Source organism: Photinus pyralis, unplaced genomic scaffold, assembly GCF_008802855.1.
Source record: "Photinus pyralis isolate 1611_PpyrPB1 unplaced genomic scaffold, Ppyr1.3 Ppyr1.4_LG1, whole genome shotgun sequence".
Taxonomy (NCBI): Eukaryota; Metazoa; Arthropoda; class Insecta; order Coleoptera; family Lampyridae; genus Photinus; species Photinus pyralis.
The window spans coordinates 6845679-6870493 of NW_022170249.1; the positions used below are offsets into that span (position 1 = coordinate 6845679).

The 24815-nt window shown below is 38.2% G+C and overlaps 1 protein-coding gene and 1 long non-coding RNA gene across 8 annotated transcripts in view; one reads left to right on the forward strand and one right to left on the reverse strand.

The window, feature by feature from the left end:
- LOC116169572 (papilin) overlaps positions 1-20387 on the reverse strand; it is a 37312-nt gene extending 16925 nt beyond the window's left edge. For 2 of the 7 annotated variants that reach the window (XM_031485710.1, XM_031485721.1), the window contains exons 1-24: positions 20332-20387; positions 20126-20205; positions 19822-19972; positions 19651-19774; positions 19516-19596; positions 19297-19469; positions 19106-19238; positions 18720-19057; positions 12807-12992; positions 12586-12759; positions 12236-12421; positions 11883-12185; positions 9989-11825; positions 8424-9185; positions 3068-3220; positions 2813-3011; positions 2384-2763; positions 2165-2338; positions 1896-2120; positions 1671-1850; positions 1444-1620; positions 1214-1390; positions 967-1146; positions 673-843 (exon numbers count right to left, since the gene is read on the reverse strand). In XM_031485710.1, coding sequence (XP_031341570.1) covers positions 673-843; positions 967-1146; positions 1214-1390; positions 1444-1620; positions 1671-1850; positions 1896-2120; positions 2165-2338; positions 2384-2763; positions 2813-3011; positions 3068-3220; positions 8424-9185; positions 9989-11825; positions 11883-12185; positions 12236-12421; positions 12586-12759; positions 12807-12992; positions 18720-19057; positions 19106-19238; positions 19297-19469; positions 19516-19596; positions 19651-19774; positions 19822-19926 — 6418 coding nt within the window. In that variant the 5' untranslated portion in view covers positions 19927-19972; positions 20126-20205; positions 20332-20387. Of the gene's footprint in view, positions 1-672; positions 844-966; positions 1147-1213; positions 1391-1443; positions 1621-1670; positions 1851-1895; positions 2121-2164; positions 2339-2383; positions 2764-2812; positions 3012-3067; positions 3221-8423; positions 9186-9988; positions 11826-11882; positions 12186-12235; positions 12433-12585; positions 12760-12806; positions 12993-18719; positions 19058-19105; positions 19239-19292; positions 19470-19515; positions 19597-19650; positions 19775-19821; positions 19973-20125; positions 20206-20331 lie in introns of those variants that run through there. The other 5 variants (XM_031485697.1, XM_031485734.1, XM_031485703.1 and 2 more) reach the window with 5 other exon arrangements.
- Positions 5999-7289, forward strand: LOC116169605. Its single transcript, XR_004145000.1, has 3 exons — positions 5999-6502; positions 6965-7024; positions 7220-7289. It is a non-coding gene; the product is annotated as an uncharacterized LOC116169605 (long non-coding RNA).
- Positions 20388-24815: the final 4428 nt, after the last annotated feature.

The window sequence follows — 24815 nt, forward strand, 5'->3', positions numbered from 1 at the left end:
TAGTGTCAAAACTAACCCCCTGGCGGAGTAGGATTCAACTAAAGTAACTATATTCTTGTTGCCCAAGGAATGCTCTTTTCAACGATACCAAATTTGTTACAATCGGTCAAACGGTTAAGAATTTAAAGCAGGTTATTGCAAAAACAATTGAACGCCCCACACCAACTTTGTTTTTGAAATAACTGACTTTTTGTTTTCACGAAAATGATAGATAAACTGGTTCTCTTTAAAAATGTGAAATATAAAGAAAATGCAATTTTAAAATTTAAGATGGCAGTTACTCTGGTGGTCATTTTTAGAACTTGAAAATATTTTCCAGTGATTCTTCATAACCGATTTACCCAATAATTTTCTTACCCCTAAGTCATACGACGAACAGTTCCCGAGATATGGCCGAGGAACAGTCTTATTGGGTCACCCAGTACATATAGTACCTATTCTCAATTTTAGAAAATTTTGAAAATAAAGGGAATTAAACAGCATAGTTTTTGATACAAATATGTATACTTAAAAATTAAATTGATGCAGAGTTAATTTACCTTGTTTTATGCATCATTTGTATTCGTATTCCTCTATCACAAAATATACAAAATACAAGCAATGTGGACTGATTTTGGGAAAGATAGACTACTTAAAAATTTTCTACCAAACAGCAACCAGAAGAGTACTCACCAATTTCTTTCGGACAGTCACTCTCGCAGGCTTCTTGACTAATGAAGTTATTAAGATTGCCTTCACAACCGGAGAAGTAGAAAGGCATGCAACGTCGTTCAGTTTCGCTAAAGTACCAGCGTGCGTCTTGACTATGGCAGTTACCAGTAGCAAGTGGTAAAGAGCATGAATCTAATAGAAAACTAAGTTAAAGAAAGTGAAAGCATGCGTCTAATGATCAGTTAGTATCTAGAGAGATACCGATAACCTAAGAAAGCACCCACAAGAATTTCAAAATGACTGTAGCGAGTTTACCTTTTTTCTGACCGAGTTGTGTGCATTGTTGTTTGCACGCAGATTCACTTGGGAAATTGTTGCCATTCGCCTTACATCCTCCATAAATAAACTGATTACACGACCCACTATTCTTGTCATAATACCAGCGAATAAATGATCCACGACAAGGTCCTACCTCCACGCTTTGATCGCATGAGTCTTAATAAAACATATATGACATTAGTAAGTAATATAGGTGGGTACACTAAATCATATTAGGTATTACCAAGATAAGTGGCTTCAGCACATTGATCCATACATTCCTCTCGAGTATTGAAGTTATTGTTATTGCCCAAACATCCACTATATACAAATTGGGAGCAAGTTTTCTGAGCTGCATCGTAATACCATTTGGGATAGTATCCATCACATGTGCCCGAGACCTTTGGCAAAGAGCATCTATCTGAAAAATGAACAGTTGTAGTCATTTCCAAATGGATACAGTCATATTTTCACCTTTCCCTTCTGGTTCGATACAAACACTGTTGCACTCTTCCTTTGATTTGAATCGATTGCCATTACCGTCACAGCCACCATACCAAAATCTTGAACAACCTCCATACTCCATGTCAAAGAACCATTTAACTGTGTAATTTCTACACGGTCCTCTTTCTTTCTCCAAGCTGCAGCTAGCTAAAATTGATGGATGTAGAAATTCTACGTAATGCTGCTTCCTCCATTACCTTGTAAACTAACTGGAATCTCTTTGCAACCTTCAAAGTTTGAACCACTGGCTTCGGAAACCCCATCCATACAGCAACCATATTGAGAGGATTCACATCCGCAACCCTCCTGTTCCTGTCCTTGGGCGGGTGTTTGACCATCCGAGCAGCAACCAAACTCTGTGTAGCGGCAACCACAACCTGAAACATCTGTTAAATAAATTCTTTTAATAAGCAGAAGTTTACCCTGCAGTTGTGATCCCTGCGCGACACTCACTCCATCTGGACAACAGCCAAATTGGAACGTGCGACAAGAACAGCCTTCGTAATTCACCCCTATAGCTTCTGTGAAGTTATCCGGGCAGCAACCATAACGTGTATATTGGCATCCACATCCTTCATTGTAGTAGCCTTGCGCTGCAGTGACATTGTCAGGGCAGCAGCGGTAAGGAGAGTATTGGCATCCGCAACCTTCAATTACTTAAAATCAAACAATTCCCTTAAAGGATGCTTACCTTCCAAATTAGGTCCTTGTGAAGGTCTAATATTATCAGGGCAACATCCGTACTGTGTTGTCAAACAACATCCCTCCCTATAAGGTCCATGAGATGGAGTAACGCCGTCTTCACAACAACCAAACATACTCTCCTCACATGGCATTTTACAAGCCTTATAATAAGGTCCTCTGGCTAAAAATACCTTCTCATTTATCCAAACCCAATCAAATATCTTACCAGAAGTTACTCCATCGGGACAACACCCAAAGTATGACTCTGTACAATTGTCTCTGAATATGTCGCAACCTTCATAGTCAACGCCTGTTGCTGCACTCACACCATCTGGACAACAATTATAGAGAGACTCTTGGCATGACACATTTGCAACAGACACAGCAACAGTCGAAAGTGTAGTTGACCCCGTAGGCGTTATGGGAGTTTCTGTGATTGTACTGCTTACTTCTGATGTAGATTCAATTGTTGAAGTCTCTATTGTTGTAGATATCGAAGACGTTTCAGGGGAGAGGGATGAAGTGGATGTTTCTGTTGTTGTTGGCACACATCCTTCCCAATTGGGACCTTTAGCCTCAGTGTAGTTATCTTCACAACATCCATATCTAAAATTTACAGATATAATAATATAGGAAAAATACTCCATTTGCTTACAAAGATTGAAGACATTCTGGCGGACACCCTTCATAATCATTGCCAAGTGCAGCTGTACGATTATCTAAGCAACAACCATATAAGCTTGCTGCACAGAGGATTGCAGGACAGCCTTCGAAATTTTTACCCATAGCCACTGATACACCATCGTCGCAACAACCAAAGCGAGTTTCATTGCAAGTTGTAACCACCGGACAACCTAAAAGCAAACATAAATAAGTAAGTCCTACTACAAATAGATAAGGCCAGCCTTACCTTTATCAAATGGTCCTTTAGCTGGCGTAACTTTGTCAATGCAACAACCATATTTCGATTTACTACAATGTTTCCTCACCTTCTTGCGGCATTTCCTTAGTTTAGGTGTAGAGAATATTTCTGTTATTGAAGTAGTGCCCCATGCATCATATGCTACAGAAAATAATATTATTTACAGTGACCGGCGCATTATAATAATAGGTACGTATGCAAATGTTTGATACTTTTCAATACAAAAATGAAACACTGAATAAGGCGCAATATATTTCACATAATTAGTAGAACTCTTTTGTGACCATCCCAATTGATTAAAAAAACATTACAGACCTTAACGGAAAATAGCATAAGATAGGTAAATACCCAAACATCATACCTAGAAATTCAGAATACTTACAACTTGTATACGTTGTAAATTCAGTTTCAGCAGTAGACGTTAAGTCAGTACTCCTAAATGTGATAGTTTGAATACTTGTTTTTAATGTTTCCGAACTAGTGCTATGTGTAATGTTAATATCTGCTGAATAAGACATACTTTGTGTCGACAAAGGAGAAACAGAAGAAAACAAACTAGTATCATTACGTGATGATATTTCAGATAAACCGGATAAAAATACAGTGAATTCGGTAGAGCTTTCAGATGTTGATTCAAACGGTGTAACGGTACCAGTAAGCTCGTATGTTGGTATTGTGGATTTAGAACTCAATGTAGAAGCCTGATATGCAGATTCGCTGGTAGAAAATTCAGATAGTAATGTTGATAGATATGCAGCGGATTTGGTAGATAATTCAGAAGTAGATTCAGATGACACAGTGGAAGATAAAGTACTAGACGCAATAGAGACTTCAGGAGTTGATTCAGATAATAATGAGAAAGATGGAGATACAGAAGTTTTAGTGAAAGATTCAGAAGAGAATTCAGGAGCTGATTCAGACGATAATGTGGATGGTAAAAATGAAGATAATTCAGTTGATAATTTGGATGTTAATGATTCAGATGATAATGTGGAAAGATGCAGATGTAGATGATTCAGTTGAAAATTCGGATGTTGATTCAGATGATAATGTGGAAGGTGGAGAGGCAGAAGATTCAGTTGAGAATTCGGATGTTGATTCAGATGATAAGTGGAAGGTGGAGATGCAGATGATTCAGTTGAGATTTCGGATGTTGATTCAGATGATGGAAGGTGGAAAGTGGAGATGCAGATGATTCAGTTGAGATTTCGGATGTTGATTCAGATGATAATGTGGAAAGTGGAGAGGCAGATGATTCAGTTGAGAATTCTGATGTTGATTCAGATGATAAGGTGGAAGATGAGATGTAGATGATTCAGTTGAGAATTCGGATGTTGATTCAGATGATAATGTGGAAGGAGGAGAGGCAGATGATTCAGTTGAAATTTCGGATGTTGATTCAGATGATAACGTGGAAGGTGAGAAGGTTGAGAGATGTTGATTCGTAGATGATTCAGTTGAGAATTCGGATGTTGATTCAGATGATAAGGTGGAAGGTGGAGATGCAGTTGATTCAGTTGAGATTTCGGATGTTGATTCAGATGATAATGTGGAAGGTGGAGATGCAGATGATTCAGTTGAGATTTCGGATGTTGATTCAGATGATAAGGTGGAAGGTGGAGAAGATGATTCAGTTGAGAATTCTGATGTTGATTCAGATGATAATGTGGAAGGTGGAGAGGCAGAAGGCTCAGTTGAGAATTCAGATGTTGATTCAGATGATAAGATGTAAGGTGGAGATGCAGTTGATTCAGTTGAGATTTCAGATGTTGATTCAGATGATAATGTGGAGAGATGCAGATGATTCAGTTGAGAATTTGGATGTTGATTCAGATGATAATGTGGAAGGTGGAGACGCAGATGATTCAGTTGAGAATTCTGATGTTGATTCAGATGATAAGGTGGAAGGTGGAGATGCAGTGATTCAGTTGAAAATTCTGATGTTGATTCAGATGATAAGGTGGAAAGTGGAGATGCAGAGATGTTGATTCAGATGATAAAGTGGAAGGTGGAGATGCAGATGATTCAGTTGAAATTTCGGATGTTGATTCAGATGATAATGTGGAAGGTGGAGAGGCAGAAGATTCAGTTGAGAATTCGGATGTTGATTCAGATGATAAGGTGGAAGGTGGAGATGCAGATGGTTCAGTTGAGATTTCTGATGTTGATTCAGATGATAAGGTGGAAAGTGGAGAGGCAGAAGGCTCAGTGGAGAATTCGGATGTTGATTCAGATGATAAAGTGGAAAGTGGAGATGCAGATGATTCAGTTGAGATTTCGGATGTTGATTCAGATGATAAGGTGGAAAGTGGTGATGCGGATGATTCAGTTGAGAATTCTGATGTTGATTCAGATGATAAGGTGGAAAGTGGAGATGCAGATGATTCAGTTGAGAAAGATTCAGTGGAAGGTGGAGAAGATGATTCAGTTGAGAAGATGTTGATTCAGATGATAAGGTGGAAGGTGGAGATGCAGTTGATTCAGTTGAGATTTCGGATGTTGATTCAGATGATAAGGTGGAAAGTGGAGATGCAGATGATTCAGTTGAGATTTCGGATGTTGATTCAGATGATAACGTGGGAGGTGGAGAGGCAGAAGATTCAGTTGAGAATTCGGATGTTGATTCAGATGATAATGTGGAAAGTGGAGAGGTAGATGATTCAGTTGAGAATTCTGATGTTGATTCAGATGATAATGTGGAAGGAGGAGAGGCAGATGATTCAGTTGAAATTTCGGATGTTGATTCAGATGATAACGTGGAAGGTGGAGAGGCAGAAGATTCAGTTGAGAATTCGGATGTTGATTCAGCTGATAATGTGGAAGGTGGAGATGTAGATGATTCAGTTGAAAATTCGGATGTTGATTCAGATGATAATGTGGAAGGTGGAGATGTACATGATTCAGTTGAGAATACTGATGTTGATTGAGATGATAAGGTGGAAAGTGGAGATGCAGATGATTCAGTTGAAAATTCGGATGTTGATTCAGATGATAATGTGGAAGGTGGAGATGTAGATGATTCAGTTGAAAATTCGGATGTTGATTCAGATGATAAGGTGGAAGGTGGAGATGCAGTTGATTCAGTTGAGATTTCAGATGTTGATTCAGATGATAATGTGGAAGATGCAGATGTAGATGATTCAGTTGAGAATTTGGATGTTGATTCAGATGATAATGTGGAAGGTGGAGACGCAGATGATTCAGTTGAGAATTCGGATGTTGATTCAGATGATAAGGTGTAAGGTGGAGATGCAGTTGATTCAGTTGAGAATTCGGATGTTGATTCAGATGATAATGTAGAAGGTGGATAGGCAGAAGATTCAGTTGAGAATTCGGATGTTGATTCAGATGATAAGGTGGAAGGTGGAGAGGCAGAAGGCTCAGTTGAGAATTCGGATGTTGATTCAGATGATAAGGTGGAAGGTGGAGATGCAGTTGATTCAGTTGAGAATTCTAATGTGTGGATTCAGATGATAATGTGGAAGGTGGAAATGTAGATGATTCAGTTGAAAATTCGGATGTTGATTCAGATGATAAGGTGGAAGGTGGAGAAGATGATTCAGTTGAGAATTCTGATGTTGATTCCGATGATAAGGTGGAAGGTGGAGAGGCAGAAGGCTCAGTTGAGAATTCAGATGTTGATTCAGATGATAAGGTGAAAGGTGGAGAGGCAGAAGACTCAGTTGAGAATTCGGATGTTGATTCAGATGATAATGTGGAAGGTGGAGAGGCAGAAGACTCAGTTGAGAATTCGGATGTTGATTCAGATGATAATGTGGAAGGTGGAGAGCAGATGTTTCAGTTGAGAATTCTGATGTTGATTCCGATGATAAGGTGGAAGGTTCAGTTGAGAATTCAGATGTTGATTCAGATGATAAGTGAAAGGTGGAGAGGCAGAAGACTCAGTTGAGAATTCGGATGTTGATTCAGATGATAATGTGGAAGGTGGAGAGGCAGAAGATTCAGTTGAGAATTCGGATGTTGAGAATTCGGATGTTGATTCAGATGACAATGTGGAAGGTGGAGAGGCAGATGATTCAGTTGAGACTTCGGATGTTGATTCAGATGATAGTGTGGAAGGTGGAGAGGCAGAAGATTCAGTTGAAATTTCGGATGTTGATTCAGATGATAATGTGGAAGGTGGAGATGCAGATGATTCAGTTGAGATTTCGGATGTTGATTCAGATGATAATGTGGAAGGTGAAGAGGCAGAAGATTCAGTTGAGAATTTGGATGTTGATTCAGATGACAATGTGGAAGGTGGAGAGGCAGATGATTCAGTTGAGACTTCGGATGTTGATTCAGATGATAGTGTAGAAGGTGGAGAGGCAGAAGATTCAGTTGAAATTTCGGATGTTGATTCAGATGATAATGTGGAAGATACAGATGTAGATGATTCAGTTGAGATTTTGGATGTTGATTCAGCTGATAAGGTGGAAAGTGGAGATGCAGATGATTCAGTTGAGAATTCGGATGTTGATGATAATGAAAGTGCAGATTCAGTAAATTTAGTAGAGAATTCGGATGTTTCTAGAAATGATAATGGGAGGGGCGGGGATGCAGTAGAGAATGCAGATGCAGCCTGTTCTATAGGAATCAGAGATATTGTTCTGCCATTAACCAAAACTTCTGTAGTGATTAAAACAGGGAATTGGGAAGCAGTTTGTGGGAATTGTAGGTCTGTTGCGTATGTTTCAATCAATTGTGTTGTTATGCTTTGAGGTTGATGGTTAGTAGTAGTTTTGTTGCTCATTGGTAAATGTGGCGAGGATGTGATAGTGGTTTGTGTTTGATAATTACTGGAAATGTGTGGGATAGTATAAGGTTGACTGTAAAATATATTTGTGATATTTGTACTGTGCACATCTTCAGTAGTCGATATAGGGCTCTGTCTTGCTTCATCTTGACCCAAAGAGGCTGAAGAAGTAACGATAGCTTTAATCTCCACTAATCGGTGGGATAAGCAGATGGTATGGAAATGTGATTATGAAGCAACCGCAAATGATGGAATGACTTAAGGGCATTTCCATACAGAATTATTTGCATTATGTTTCTTAGATTATTGTTTTTTTTTGTGTTCTCAAATAATATCTAGTCGAATTGTATTAGTCTTTTTAAGCATACTCAAACTTTTAACGTGTGAAATTTTTTCAGATGTTACAATGTAAATCCAACTATGAATTACTGCGTTACTAAATACTTACCTTCACACTTTAGACTTGATAGAGATTAAGTTTGTTATTCATTCCTACTGGATGTAACTTTCCAACAAAAAATTGCAACATACTTACAAATAAACTCTGTAGGCAATGCAAGCATTGAAAACAGAACAAAGTAATGGTACCTGTAGATTCCATTGTGAACGCTGATTGGCTACTGGGGCTCGTTTCTGTTGATTGGGAAGTACTACTTGTCAATGGTGTCGACTCTACAGTACTTACTGATCCAGTAGTCTCGCTACCCAAACTAATCTCAGTGGTTGACTCTGTGCTCTCAGTGCTTCCAGTTATCTCTGAGCTCGATTGAATAGTGCTTGACGATTCTGTGCTCTCGCTGCTGCCTTCTGATGTTGATTCGAGAGTACTAGATGAAACTGTGCTCTCAGTGCTGCTAGATATTTCCGTAGACGATTCAATGGTACTGGTGGATTCTGTGCTTCCTGTACTGACTGTTATTTCTGAGGTTGATTCTACAGTACTGGATGATACAGTGCTTTCCGTGCTACTAGATATTTCAGAAGACGTCTCAACAGTACTAGATGATTCCGTACTTCCTCTGCTGATAGTTAATTCTGTTGTCGATTCCATGGTACTTGCTGATTCAGTGCTACTAGACATTACAGAAGACGATTCAATTGTACTGGATGACTGAGTGGTTTCGGTGCTGCTAGATATTTCTGAAGTTGACTCAATAGTTGTAGGTGATTCTGTACTGTGAGTGCTTTCGGTCATTTCTGAAGTTGAAGATATTGTACTTTCTGATATAGTGCTAAGACTGGAAACTTCTGATGTTGATTCACTAGTACCTGGCGAAGGTGTACTTTCAGTGGAATAAGTCATTTCTAAAGTAGATGATTCTGTGCTTCCTGATTCCGTAGTTTCTGATGCTAGAAATACAAAACCGTGAAAGTATACCTAATTAAAGTAGCCGGTGGTGATGTACAAAACAAATAAGCAATGAAAGTTAAGTACCTGTGCTGGGGGGCTCCTAATGGCAACACTGCTCCTACTATTGCCGAAGTAGTAATGAAAAAATTGTGGTGGACAGTTGCAGGACTCTGAACAACTCACATAAAGATGACTTTTGTATACAACCAAACAAAACCTACACAATTAGGTAAGTTTATTTATCACTATGAACAGAAACTGTGATTAACGTGGGAGATTGAAGAAACCAGTATACAGCGACTTAGAAATTTAGAGTTTGAAAGAAAGTGAAGAAGCAAGCGGAGAACAGATATACGAGAATTGATGATAATGTAGGTAACGATAATGAATATCACAAGGAAGAAAGAAATGTAATCTAAAAAGTTAGTAGATTAGTAGGTATGATTGAAAATTGCAGTCAGATTGAAAGTGGAAGAAGAAAAGAACTTAATACATAGTAGGTAATACATACTTATATACTAAAACATACCTACAATTAAATCATTTCTCTTTATCAGACTACGTATTATATAAAAACAAGTGAATTGCTTTTATGGAGACTCATGGGATCACAAAAGAATTCTATATGCGATAAATTAAAAGGAAAAATATGAAAGCACTGCATTTCACTTTTACTTTGAAAGTTTCTATTTGGTACGCGCAGTTTGTACCAAATTGACATGTAGTACCTAAGTGGTTTGGGCTACATAATTTTTGAGGAAGGTACTATATATCAACAATATGAAAATATCAAAGTACTCACTTGTGGATTCCGTTATGACGGTAGACTCTATTGAAGACCATATGTCTGTAACAGTAGTAAATACGCTGCTTTCTGTACTTGCGGTACTAAGACTAGTTGATTCGGATGACCCTAAGGTTGAGCTGCCTGTTAGCTGCGTTGATTCAGTGCTTAAACTGCTACCATCAGAAGTCTGACTACTTTCAGTTGCACCAGAGGTTGATGAAATTGTACTGGATGATAGTGCGGTTTCAGTGGTAGCTTCGGATGACGTTTCTGTGCCAATTGAAGATGTTGAAATTATACTAGAAGACTCTTCGGTTTCTGTGCTAGGTCCAGATTCAGTCGTCATCTCATTAGTGCTTTCGGTGGCAATTGTGGTCACTGTTTCACTGGATGCTGTTTCTTCAGTTTCTATGCTTGGTGTAGAAACAGAAGTTACTTCACTAGTTTCCTCTGTGCTAACTTCCGTTGTGCTGTCTGTGCTACCTAAAGTAGTGGACACAGAGCTTTCAGTTGCAATACTAGATGACGATTGTGTACTAATTTCACTGCTACTATCGACAGAAGGAGTAGATTCAGTAGTTCCAGTGACTGTACTTTCTGTACTTATTTGAGATGTACTTTCTGTTGCACTAGTGCTTTCACTGGGCACTGAAATAGTGCTAGATGTTACTTCTGTTTCAGTGCTAAGTGGCGATACTGTGGTAACTTCACTTGTACTTATTGTACTAATTTCCGAGGTACTTTCTGTGCTTTCTGTAGTACCTGATACTTCAGTTTGTGTGCTGGGAGTTGATTCAGTCATCGATGTTTCACTAGTTTCACCAGTTGACGATGAAAGGGAAGTGGTAGTTTCTTTGCTGACTGTAGTAATTTCACTAGTACTTACTGATGAGTCTGTGGTAAATTCACTTGTACTCTCGGTACTTATCTGTGATGTACTTTCGGTGCTTACCGTCGTTGAAGACTCCTCTGATACGGTACTAATAGGAGTTTCAGTGCTCTCAGTAGAACCTGAAGTCGTTGAAATACTACTAGTAGATATAACAGTTTCTGTACTAGCTGGCGATTCCGTGGTTACTTCCGATGTACTTTCTGTTGGTCCTGATGATTCAGTTGTAATTTCCGATGTACTCTCGGTACTACTACTCAATGGGGTTTCAGTGCTAAGGGAAGAGTCAGTTGTTACTTCACTGGTAGTGTCAGTACTGACATCAGATGTAGTATCTGTCGATGATGAAAGAGTAGTAAATGTCACATCAGATTCTGTAGTTTCATCACTAGTAGAGCTAGACGTGAACGTGGCTTCACTAATAGTGCTCTCAGTAGTTATAGTTTCAGTACTCACTTCACTAGTACTTTCAGTACTCACTTCACTAGTACTTTCAGTACTCACTTCACTAGTACTTTCAGTACTAAAGGTACTTTCAGAACTAGAAGAAATTGTTGATTCACTACTGGAACTAACTGGTGTTCCAGTAGAATATGTAAATTCTGTGGTGTCAGAAGTACTAGATTCGGTTGATATAAAAGGAAATTCGTCCTCATCTTTCGCACCAATATCAGTCTCACCAACTGGGGGAATAACTTCTGGTGTGGGTTTTAAACTCGATGATACTGTGGAAATGCTGCTCGTGTCAGTAAAGTCTGTAGTTTCACTGCTTTCCCCAGACCCTTCAGTACTGTAATCTTCATCTGTATATTCACTGCTTGTTGACGATTCTGAACTAGTATCTTCATCACCTGATCCCTCATCATCTAACCGCGTATCGTACACGTTTGGATCATCTCCAAGCATTGAATCAAAATCGTAAAATGAGTCATCTACAAAACTTGCCTTTTGGTTTTGCTGCACCTATAATCATGAGTCACACCTAACTTCTTGAAAGATTCATTACCTATACCTACTTACATTATTTGGAAGAGTAGAATCGTCTTCATTTACCCATTCCCCATTTTCGCAAGTTTCATCATATACTTCCTCATAGTCATAATCCATAATGAGATCAGGTTGTGAAGTAGAAAGGGTTTCGTTTACGTAAGTTACCGGTTCAGCAGTAGTTTTCATTTCGTCTTCAGTGCATTGTTGAGGATTACATGGTTCAGTTTGATATGGAATTGTACTTGGATCACATTCTGCTGGATCTGAGGGTAAATTATCCTTCATACATATTACTTTACGGGTTTGTTGACCTCCATTGCATGGCGCAGAGCACTAGGGTTGGGTTTTACCGTAAGAATTACATAGAAAATAAGTCCACTTACTTCACTCCATGGTCCCGTGAACCATTCCCCAGGGCAAGTCTCTCGATCTCCTACACATTCTTTTGTATCATCATATCTCTTATCGGGGTCACAGTTACTATCATCAATCTTTTGAATACCTTCGCCATTAATTGTAGCACAGAACACTTCTCTTGTTTGCATACCATTACCGCATTTAGCAGAGCACTAAATACATACTACTTTTATTACCACATTTGTACCATAGGATTTCTATTCTAACTATAAAGCGCCATACAAAATTAGATATCTATGTTGAAGAATCAATTCATAGAATAGAAATCCTGTACGGATGTGCCTTCACAAGTTGTATGCTAACATATAATATTTACCTCACTCCACTGTGTGGCATACCACTGTTGACTGCACTTTTTACTATTTTCGTCACATTGCCTCTCTGTGATCGGTAGCGGAATATTCTCGCACATTTCTCTTGGGTACAGTTGTCCATCTTGTGTGGCGCATTCAACCCTTCGTGTTTCAGTGGCAGTTCCGCAATGTTCGCACTGTAATAAACTCAAGTAACAAGTGACGCGAAAAATAAATGCCTTACACCGCTCCACTCGGACGTGACCCAATCGAGACCTTCGCAGGGACGCAAGTTGCATGGTCTTTGTCCTTCCGGTTTCGATTCCTCTTGCTCACATTCGTAATCGTCAAGTACTTCAATTCTGTTGTCCACTTTCCTGTAACATGTCACTTCTCGTGTTTCCCGTCCTTGACCGCACAGTCGATCGCACTGAAAATTTTCAATAGGTGATAATTAAGTAAGTAGTTCATATAAATAGTATCCATTATCCGGCAAAATATATTCTTTGAGGAGATGGCGAACGTTGGGTGTGAGTACAGTGACTGTACCAATTGGTTTTGCCATGGTAATTTGGATAAGGTAAGGACTACGTCATAAAATTTGGCGTGGGTACGCATCGCTTTGTGTTATCAAAAGGTACCTCGTTCCCATAGTGAATACCACTGTTAGATACTCCATTTTCGCGAAATTTGCATTTGAAGTTTTGATGACCACCAACCCCGCGCAGTATGAAAATCGACCCACAAATAAGAAATGTTACCATAATATAAAGATTATATGCACTTGTAGGTAGTTCAAACTAATGACTTAAACGTTTACTCTAAGGACATTTGGTTCCTGGTTTTGGGTAAAAAATGTGGTAGCTAACAAGCAGTCGCTTTATGTGCACCAAATTTTGCACCTTTATTAGGTACTGTGCCACAATTGTTACCTACTATGGAATTTAAGCTACACTTAATGCTAAGCCTCTAGTCCGGTCAAAATAGACATTCCAAATAACAAAAACTCCGACAGAGCTGAATTCTGGTAGAGGTACCACAGAGGGTACACCAGTAGAAGTACAAAATGTCCCATCTGTGCCAAAGAAGTTATTCAAGGTCAAATGTCAAAATTTTCGGTTTTGTGGATTTTTCTCGAAAACGGTAGGTTTTATTAAACATGTAGCTCAGACAAAAATTGTAGCTCATAAAATAATCTACAAAAATGATCCTTACATTTTTTTCATTAAGAATCACCATTCCTAAGATATTGCCCTTTGAAGGAGTTACATTCTACACATTTCCACACCGCCGCGCCGGTGAGGTAGTATACTGGGCGCGTTTTTTAACGTGGTTTCCCCGGTAGGCCTGTTCCACGATCTGTTATATCAGATTTTTATGGGAAAATACTGTACTTACGGCATGATGATTATTGATTTTGAGATTGATATACCTATAGGTGATTTAAACTGTAGTTCCGATTTCTGTTAATATTTTAATCTGATGTGTACTCTTCAAATTCGACTTCAACTGTCATGTCTTCTTAGATTTCTTCTTCCCATTCTTCTTACTGGATGAAGGATCTGCATCCGCTTCATCGCTACAAAATCCGCTCTTTCGATACTTGCATCAATCAAAGTTTTCATTCCACGACTAATAACTCTAAGGGCCCTGGCAGAGAGAGCGCGGTCTGCGATATTTGTATTCTACATATGTAACTGTATTGTATCTGTGAAACAGAGAGCGGTTGTAATATTTTACAGAAATCGCGCGGTCCCACAGGTATTTTGAGTTGTGTTTACAGGTTATAGAATGTCTGATTACACCGAGAGATTGATTTCTCTCGTTCGGGAGGCTCCATGTGCACTTCAGTTACTGTAAACAAAAGAAGTACCTCTTCTTCATCGGAAGAATTGATAGACATTTTTTTTAATGTACTTCACAAAAAATACTGTGACAAAATTTAAGAAAAAAAAAAAGATAACAACCAACCCCGTTCGATAAACGACAAATATAGACTAGATCGCCAACTTTAGACCGGTTTCTGTGTGGCCACTATATAGAACGGCAAACGCAGCGTTCTGCCCGAGAGAGCAGACAACGCTCTGTATAACCTGGCCTTAACAGATTTACCTTCAGCCAAAAGTTTATTGCAAATAAAGCACAATTTTGACATTTTTTGATTGGTAATAGACACTAATAGTAGACGCTAGCAATAAACACGTGTATTCTTTTCAAAGGAACATTCAAAACTAACAGTATTTCACTTAAGGTCACTTGAAAAAAGCAGGTTATGAGCGTTTTCCACGCGGACAATAGAGTAAGCAGATTTTGATCAAGGCCATGCGGTAGAAAGGACTGGATAAGGGACTGATATCTTTTGAGTGTATATTCTCTGAATTGTATATTTCATAAGTACATAAGAGAGTAAGAGACACAAATATGCACTTTTGCACTGACAAATTTAAGCGGAGCTTAGCTTAAGCGTCCCTTAGAATCCGTGGCAAACATTGTCTCAATAATCGTTGCCATGGATTTTAAGGGACGCTTAAGCTATAAGCTCCGCTTAAATTTGTCGGTGCAAACGGGCATAAGTGCCTGACTGTGTATATACGTGCATTTGTACGCATATCATGTGGAATATAAATCCTTCAACCCTTAGAACGGCGATATCTTAGGAATGGTGATTCTTAGGAGAAAAAGTATAAGAACTATTTTTGTAGATAATTTTATGATCTACAATTTTTGTTTAAGCTATATGTTTGATAACAGTTACAGTTGTCGAGAAAAATCCAAAAAACTTTAACCTTTGACCTTAAATAACTTTTTTAGCCCACATGGTATCTATGGGGACTTTTGGCACTTTATTTCTAGTAGTGTAGTGTTTTACGCCTATTTTGATCGGACCACTAGCTTAAATTTTTTGCTGTAAATGGTCATACGATATAAAAGCTTGAAGGCTGTCTGGCACATTTTCAATGTGTCATGTTCCTATTGCAAAACATTTGCGGATTCAAAGGCAATGCAATGCCCCAAAAAGTTTGTCTAGATGGACGGATAAAACGCAAACAATAGTAAGTACATACAGGGTGGTGCCTAGCGCGACGCAGCATAGAGATTTCAATGGTAATTTCTTTATAGTCAATTACCTACTCCCCTAATTATTTTAGAGCAAAAGTCTAAATACGTTTTTTTCAGAGAAAAAAATACTGCATCTGTTCATACTATTACTCATAATTTTCCGTTTTTCAAAACCGTAGAAATCGACAAAATAAAAAGGTTCATTTTACAATAAATCAGATATGCCTTGGAATTACCTAAAAAACAGCGATAACTTTTCATTATTTGCCTTTGACGTATATTAAATGTATACTTGTTTATAAATTATTTAATCATAAAATTGTTTATCATGTATTTAACTGAAGAGAAAGAGGAAATGTTAAAGTGGATTTATGCCCGCCAAGTAACGTCTTTATTTACTGTGAAGTACCCCAATCGACTGATTCCAAGCAGTACCACGGTAGACAGAATTGTGCGCAAGTTTCAAAGAACAGGAACAGTGTTAAATCACTGCAAGTGCAATAACGTTCAAAATGTTCGTCAAAACCAAAACGATTCAACATTCAACGTTTTGGCTGCAGTAGCGGAAAATCCGAATATAAGTTTAAGAACAATTCTTCCTCAAATCAATTTTTTTTTCTTCGATGGTGTACCTTGGTTCCGGAAGATGATAAACAAATAGTATCTGATGCAGATGCAGTAGCATTTCATTCTGTAAAAAAACATTACCCCATAGACGTTTTTTCTTGCGTCGCGTCGGTTAGTTGAAACAGAATTAAATACGAAAATCGTTCGACGTCAAACAACGATAACTTAGATGCGATGCCCTCGTAGTTTGTTAAAAGATTCCAAAGCATCACTGATTTATAAAAATGTAATTTTTTATTTTGTGGATTTCTACGGTTTTGAAAAACGGAAAATTATAAGTAATCGTATGAACAGATGCAGTATTTTTTTCTAAAAAAAAAAACGTATTTAGACTTTTGCGCTAAAATAATTAGGGGAGCTAGTAAATGGCTATAAAGAAATTACCATTGAAATCCCTATACTGCGTCGCGCTAGGCACCACCCGGTATATCACTTTGCGGTGCTTTTCTTGCTGTGGGGCTTTTTTTTTGTAAAAAAGCGGGTCTTGCCACTTCCTAAACAAAATTGATCAATCACATGCGGGTATGGTACGGACGGACATGTACGCGGGACAGATCCGTATCAATTCGTATGTGTGTATCCGCGTGTTTAATAATAATAATAATAATAATGTGACATTTATTAGATTACTGGAAGTACAGAAAGAAATAAACATAAAATAAACATTCAAATAGACAATAAACTAAATAATTAAAATTAAATGAAAAATGAAATTAATGTTCCGTAATCTAACGGGGCGAAGTTCAGTTCTATGGTGAGACACCCTAGAACTGCTCTACCACTTAACCCCATTTGGTTTGGCGTACATATCTTGCTCGCCATCCGTCGATCAGAACGACGAGCACGGACAGCGAGCCCGACAAATACGAACGTGTGTAGTCGTTTCACGGATTTGTTTGCCGGACATAGAATCATCAAATACGTAATTCTTGAAAATATGTTTGGAAATTTAAGAAATCAAAATGGAAATGCGACTCAACCAACTCCAATTAAACAGTCATTTAAAAAAATATTTTGTTTAAATTACTTTGAATATAATGCAGGCGCAAATTGTGCTAAAGATTTAAATGATCTTTTGGGTAATTTTACAAGCAAAATTGCGTAACAACACCGAACTGTTGGTGAAATTGTTAGTCAAATACAATCCGATCAGTTACCTTTTGGGGATATCTTAAAAGTAAAATTTGAAGACTATGGTGATATTAACATTCCAGAACAAAATGCGCATCTTTGGGGCACAATTTAAATACTGGTAAAGATTGTAGTGCCTTACTCCACAAACCAAGCACACCTAACTACTAATCAAATTATTTTATGCCATTTCCGAGCATATTCTGCCAAGGCTTATTTGAAAGTTTCAGGTATAATTTAACCGAGAAGCTGAGGGGAGATTGCACAACTGAATTTTAGGTCTTCAAAATTCCTTCAAGTTGCTAAGTACTATAGCGTGGCAATTAATCGCTCTCTACTGGTAACTGCCTCATGTGTGGGTATAATTCCTCTCAATAACTGGGCGAACATATTTTAATAAAGTTTCAAATCTCTCATTGTCCATGCGCAAAAAAATGTGCAAATCATGAGGCGTTTCCAAATCGTTAAGTAAAGTCATATGAGAGTACTTTTTTCGTTTCATGAACCACTGTTTTGACCATAGTCTCTTTTTTTCGTATCTTCAAATAAAACCTCCTCCTCCAATTACCTATTGTAAATTTCTCCTTATGATCCAGACCAATTACCACAGCACTCAAAAGAACACAACCCAGGGCTAGTACTATAGAACTGAAATAGCGACAGAACGCCGCCTGCTCGTCTATTGAGATTTGTCCGTGATCTGTGTACAGCCATGTCCGCCTGTGTGTAGCTCAACACGGATCTGTCCGCCGTACAAATCCGCCGTACATATCCGCATGTGAATGGGGCCCTTTGAGTCGTGAAATACAACGCGATTGTCTAAGGTTACAGCAAAAGTTCTGTTTACGCATCTAGTTTTTTGCGCTATAATAAGAGCGTGAGATTTTATTGAATAGATGGAAAAGTCGTCAAGCTCTCATTCATTGGATGGGGGAATTTTTTTAATTAGTGGAACAACCTTTGCGCCGTAAGGGGTGACAGTCTAGAAACGTGCTGGAGTGGGAGCTTGTTGATCTCGGAAAACTTTCGGCGATAGTCCTTTTTTTATAATTTTGTTTGTTGTACTATTTATATTATCCTGGCCATCTATTTTTTCAGAATTGGACAAATATGCGCATCTCGTTCAGCACTTCACTAAAATAATGTCTATTGTTGAATCTATTGCTAACTTGAAGCGGACCATTACGATAACTGGTAAATCGATACAAACTTTGCAAATCCAATGGCCCCGTAGCGGCATACCGCTTTCCTCATGGTCATAATTTGAGAATACATTTTTGTGTAAAAGAGATATTGCTTAATAAAGTTAAAGTTGCTCTTCAAAAGGCTAACCACTTACCGGTTTCCATGGGGTAGTGTGCCAAGTTGCACAAATTTTACCGCGATTGCATTGTCGTTGGTTTTCTGGTTTATCCTCCTGCACACAGTACCTGTCATCGACAATAACCGTATATCCTTCACGTATCGTTTGCTCACAATACACTCGCCGGTTTTGGAAACCCATGCTACCGCAACTAGCAGAACATCTTCCCCATGGCTCAGTGATCCACCGAGGTTCACATGGTTGCTGTGCGCACTCCTGTATCGATTCTGGCTCATTACTAATATCACACAGACTGTCCTCTACGGGTTGTAATGATTTCCGGCCCGCGCAAGATATGTTTCTATACTGTACTCCTGCAAGAAAATTTAGTGATCATATTATTTATCAGTGTAAAAGCCTACCTCCTCCGCATGATGTGGTACAAGGAGAAAATTCGCTAAATATCCACGCATACGTTTCATTATCGCCCATCAGAACATTTTTAGGAACACTGTATTGGTATTGAATACCAACATTGCTGTTTTGAAATAAGAGCTAAAAACGAAAAGCAATAAGCATTTTGGTAACAATAATAACGTATTCATTTACATACTACAATGATCAGTGGTTCATTTGTTGGACCCAAGCATCTAAGACTATCCGGTGCCATAAAACCTCTAGGATACCTATCATACACAAATCTGCAGCCCGCAATGTCTAGCGTGCGTGGAAAGTCGATGGTCCAATTGCCATTTAAATAGTAATTTCCATGCCTGTCTCTGACCGCTGAAATGGCAAGTTATTTTAATTGTCTCAACTCAACCCGTCAAACCTAGGTAATTGTTGGATTCTGCAACTTCTTGAACAAGAATATTCGTTGCACCTTCTGGTATGAGAAGAATATCGTTGTATCCTGAAATAAAGGAAAGAATTATTGATAGTGTTGTACTCAGTCTAGAAAGCATACCAACTTGCAAATCTTGTATATTTGATATGTCCGAAATAGTGTTGCACATGCTCCCATCGCCGCCACATATACGACATTGATCTTCTACTTCATTGGATCCCAACATTCTATCGCAACCTACAGGCTGTTACACAATCATTATTTTGTATTAACAAAATATGCAAAACATACTTGACATATTCCTTCCACGCACACATCATATTTATCGTCTGTACAGGGCGTTCCGTCCGTTACTTCTTCCTTATGCCTATAATAAAATAGTTCGCCCCGAGGCATACAGTTCAGCTGGCAAGGATTTGGTGCTTTTGTGTATGGAATCCATCTAGAAAAGGTGTTGACTTAAAGTAAACTTAAAACTCATTTAAATCATATTTGCCCTAGGTACGTGTTTAACTAAACAAATTATTGTTACCTAATAAGGTTAGTTGACTAGACACACCATGGTTAAAATTTGGTCTTAGTAGAAATTACTCACTGATAGTAAACACCGTCAAATGCGATATGGTCGTATTCCGCACATTGCTGAGCTCGAAAGTCGGAAAGGTCTGGGCAATCCTGCGGTATGTTATAATATTAGAAAAAATGGCATTTTATTTTTTGGCCGTAAAGTTTAATCTTTGTGTTGAAATTAGAGTGATCGTACAGTTCCCAAAAAAGGATTGAACGAAATAGCGTACCTACCTGCGTATTGCACGAAAAATGTCTTTTAGAAGGTCCTTCGCACTGATATCCGGGATAACACCTTCTTTCTTGTGTTGAAACTCCGCCTCCACATGATCTTGAACACTGACTTGGTGTTGACCAGTCAGTCCATACACCTCTGTCTGGGCCATCTCCACCACTAGTTACATAACTACCTGGAAGATATAGGTTGGCTCCTTGCTGTCGTTTGAACCTATCTCGGTGGTGTCGTATGTGCTGCAACAAGAGCTTGAGTCAAGAAAACGGTTGTCAAATCAGAATTTGTTTCTAATAGATGGGGAGTCAAACTCGAAGTCAGCGGATTAATAGAATTATGTGGGTAGGGGCGGAAGTGCGGCATCGGAAGCTCCGGGTGTCCTCCGCGGGAAATTTATTAAAATAATACCTTAAAAAATAAAAGATTTACTGGTTGTAGACGGACAATTTATTTTTCTCTTTCGGAGGAGGCAGCTGCCCTTTAATCCGTCTTCGATATGGCATTTGATTTATGGCTCAAACACTTATACCTACATACATTAAGGAACTAAATACCTAGGTGCCGTAGGTGTAGGTATGTATATGTCATGGTTTCGCTTGTGATTGTGAAAATTGAACTGCCAAAAGGTGCCGCGAGAGCCATCGGGTTTTTCAATCTTCCCGGTTCATCTGAATCAATCAGTATATTGATGTTGAACGCATGAAGAATATAGGTACAATGTGTGTTTGTCCGATGTCTGGAATACTATTAACGCGGGTAACTTTTTTTATACATAGGTACGATTAGATATATTTCCTGCAAAGCAGGACAGGCTCAACTGGTCGGATATATACAGGGTAGCACCACGAAAACGAAACAGATTGAATAACGGAAATCGTTTTTGAAAAAAAAACGCAAAACAGGATCGATTTTGGTTGGAAAGTGGACATCTTTTACTTAACAATATACACCCCTGGTATCAACCTACTAAGAAGGGTTGGAACGCCTTCAATACGACTCTTATGATCAATCCCTCGTAAAAAAGTGTCTATTTTCTACAGGTAGGAGGAAATTAGGTAGGATGGAAATTTTTGACATATGAGCCACTGATTTCCTCCTTCAATTAGAATTTAAGCATATAGTAAAAAGGACGCATGGGCGTGGGCAAGCTATTTTCTATTACGAGTATATAGTTTCGTAGTTAAAGTTTAGTCAAACAGCAATTTCTTCCAGTTTAGGGCCTGGAGAATTTCTTGTGGAGTGGCAAGAGATATTTGAGTGGTCTCGTTATTTGACAGGATTTGTTAAAATTTTTGTTGTTGTGTTCCGTGGACGAGCGGTATCTCAATACGGTCCTGATTTTGTGATTTGGTTCAGATTACAGGAAAGAGTTTGCTTATTTTGCAATTGTCGACCGTCGTTATCTAGACTGCTGTGTCGTGTGATATTCACAGCACAGCAGGATATTACTCCACGTTGAGTTGATTTATGGTCGCCAAGCATGGTTCGTGGTGTAAAATTAGGTAATGAGATGACGGAATGGGTGTCAATAAAAAACATAAAGTAGTAGTAAGTAGGTAAGCGAGAATCGTTACGTCGCGAACGAATTTAAGTCAACGACCTGTAATTTCTCGTAGGGTGGATTTTATTTTGCGATATTCGAATTCGCGTCGAGCCGCCAGCGCAGTTAAATCAACTACCTGCAATTATCGTAGCGTGTTACTGCCCGCAAAGCGAAAACCCGGCCGTCAGAAGACGTGCTGGAAGCAAAAGGCGTAGGCGGACCTTAAAACGTGTAAATTTTCCAACTAAAAATCTGGCGAGGTGCACGGTTGAAAATGGGCATAGGAAGAAGCAGTAAAAAAATTATGAGAAGAGTAAGTGGGAGCTAAAACGTTGTCAGAAGCTGACAAAGTTGCGAAAAATATCGGAAAATTTACATCATAAACAAAAATTCTTGACAATTTAAATTAACACTCTTTACATATACCTACAGCAAAGAATGTACAAAGTGTCAGAAATTAAAGTAGAAAAGACAAAATCGGGTGTGAAGTGCATTTCCAAGTTGATGAAGATAGCCAAGCAGTTCAGACAATTAATCAACACATAGAGGAACGTACTGAATGAACAGGTTATCCTTTGGGATCAAAACAGCTTCGAACGAATTCAATAGAATATTGGAAGGAATTTTGCAAGATCTCAACGGAACCATGTCCTACTTTGACGATATCATTATATACCTACATATGCAACATCTACAGAGGAGAGTGGTAAACGACTGATAAGATGTTTAGAAAGGCTAAAAGCAAATAATCTACATCTTAACAAAGATAAATGTGATTTTTTCAGAACAGAAATCCAGTATTTAGGCTATACCGTCCGACACAATCAAATTTTCAAATTTCAAAACAAAGTGGAAGCCATCGAAAAAGTTCCTCATCCGAAAAATGCAGATGATGTGCGTAAGTTCTTAGGAATGGTAACATATTACTCAAGATTTATACCAAACGCATCGACACTAACATATCCACGCAAGAAGCTACTTCGAAAGAATTATACATTTTCATGGTCATTGATATGCGAAGCGGCTTTTATCAGGTATCGCAGGAGTCCTATCAAATATTATCGAAAGAAGAGAAACACCTGTGGCTTTTGTATCAAGATCGCTCATCCAAGCAGAGCAAAACTACAGCAAACTCGATAGAGAAGCCCTCGGAATAATCTTTACAGTAAACAAATTCTACAGGTTGTCAATTTTAAAACTTGCAGTCGGCCATATTTTCCGAATTAAAGAAGATAGCGAAAATCGCGCAAAACCGTTTCGGGGATATCGAGGGCGAACCAGAATGACGTTATGAGTGACAACCTCCCAGCCCTCTTTAACCCCCCAGCTCCCCATCTTCAAAATGGCAACCCCATACTTGTGAAACATCGTTGGAAAGCTACTCAAAAATGCTTTCCAGTGGTACCAATAAAATCAATATTCATTAAGAGAATTTAACAAAAATTTAATAATCAACAAAATCAAAACTAAATGTTTGAGGGATTTATGGCAAATTGGCCAAGAACTTCAACCTGAGCTATGGCAGAAGAGAAATTATTGATGCACGTAAGAATTAGAGAAATACTTTTTAGATATCGAGCAACCCCCCTACAATGTGGAAAAACACCAGCGCCTGCGCAACTATACATAGGAAGAGATATCCGTATAAAACTTGATGCGATGCGACTACCACAAGAAAGTGTTGGTAACAAAATGTCTCATCCTAATAGTCGAAATTATAGTATGAGACAGAGGGCACAAACACGATGGCATGCGGACATCAAACCCACATTGAAATTCGGAACCATTGAGAAAAAATTTGGACGATTACATTATCAATAAAATTAAATCAGATAAATGGTTACAGCTTGAAGAGGCCAAAACAAGCGTCCCTCCAAAGAAAAGAGTGACTTTCCAAGACGATCGACAGGAGACCATTAAAGACAAACAGAAGACTGAGAGAATGGACGAAATGATAATTATACAATCCCGGAAGCAAATAGGGCGACCAGCATTAGAAGATTCAAGAAGACCAGTTCCAGAAGAATTTATACTACGGAGATCTGAGAGGTATCGACAACCACCTAGATACTTGTTAGAATACATACAAAAGAAGTAATTTATAATATTCAATTTCAACTTTTCAATAAGTGTGGGAGAATCTTTAATATGTAAACGTGTGTATCAGTCAAAAAGTTAGGGAAACCTCTGAAAGATTCTGTCACTTACTTATCAGTTTGAAAAATAAAAAAAAAATTGCATATAACGTTCTTCAGTTAGAGGACAGATAACGAGAATCCTCCAGCATGGTTCAAATTGTTTTTAGGATTGCAAATTGTTATAAATGGGAATAGTGTTCATTTTCATTATAACTCAAGGAAACGATAGCACAGCTTACTTACTAGTAAGTAAGCTGTGACGATAGGTTTAGTTGAAAAGTGGCCACCGTAAATAATTTCGTTCAACCTCAGTATTTGAATTTGACGTAAAATTCTTTGCTTTTGCTGCAAAGATTTGTAGATGAATGTGAATTTTTTAAAAATATATATGAAAATTGAGATTTTGGCTTCATTTGCGATCAAAGGATCTGGATTAAAAGTGCAACGATTTTAATGTGTTTAAGCATAGAGGAAAACGGTCCATTCTCCTAGAAAATTTGTTAAAAATTTCGTGGTAGGCAGCTAGCCGACGGCACCATGTTACAAAAAAGTAACATTAATGTCTATCTATACATCATTTGAAAGTAAAGTCAAGAAGACATTTCAGTCCTTGTTTTATAACTACCCGTTCAAAGATACTATAAATCTGTGATAGTAGGCAATTGTGAAGTACAACTGGCACTACAATTTATAATTAACAGAATTAATACTAATGATTTTTTTTATTAGAAAATTTCAATTTAATATACCTATAATATAACTTCCGTGGAATTAATAAAAAAAAAGGTTTCAATATTTAATTATT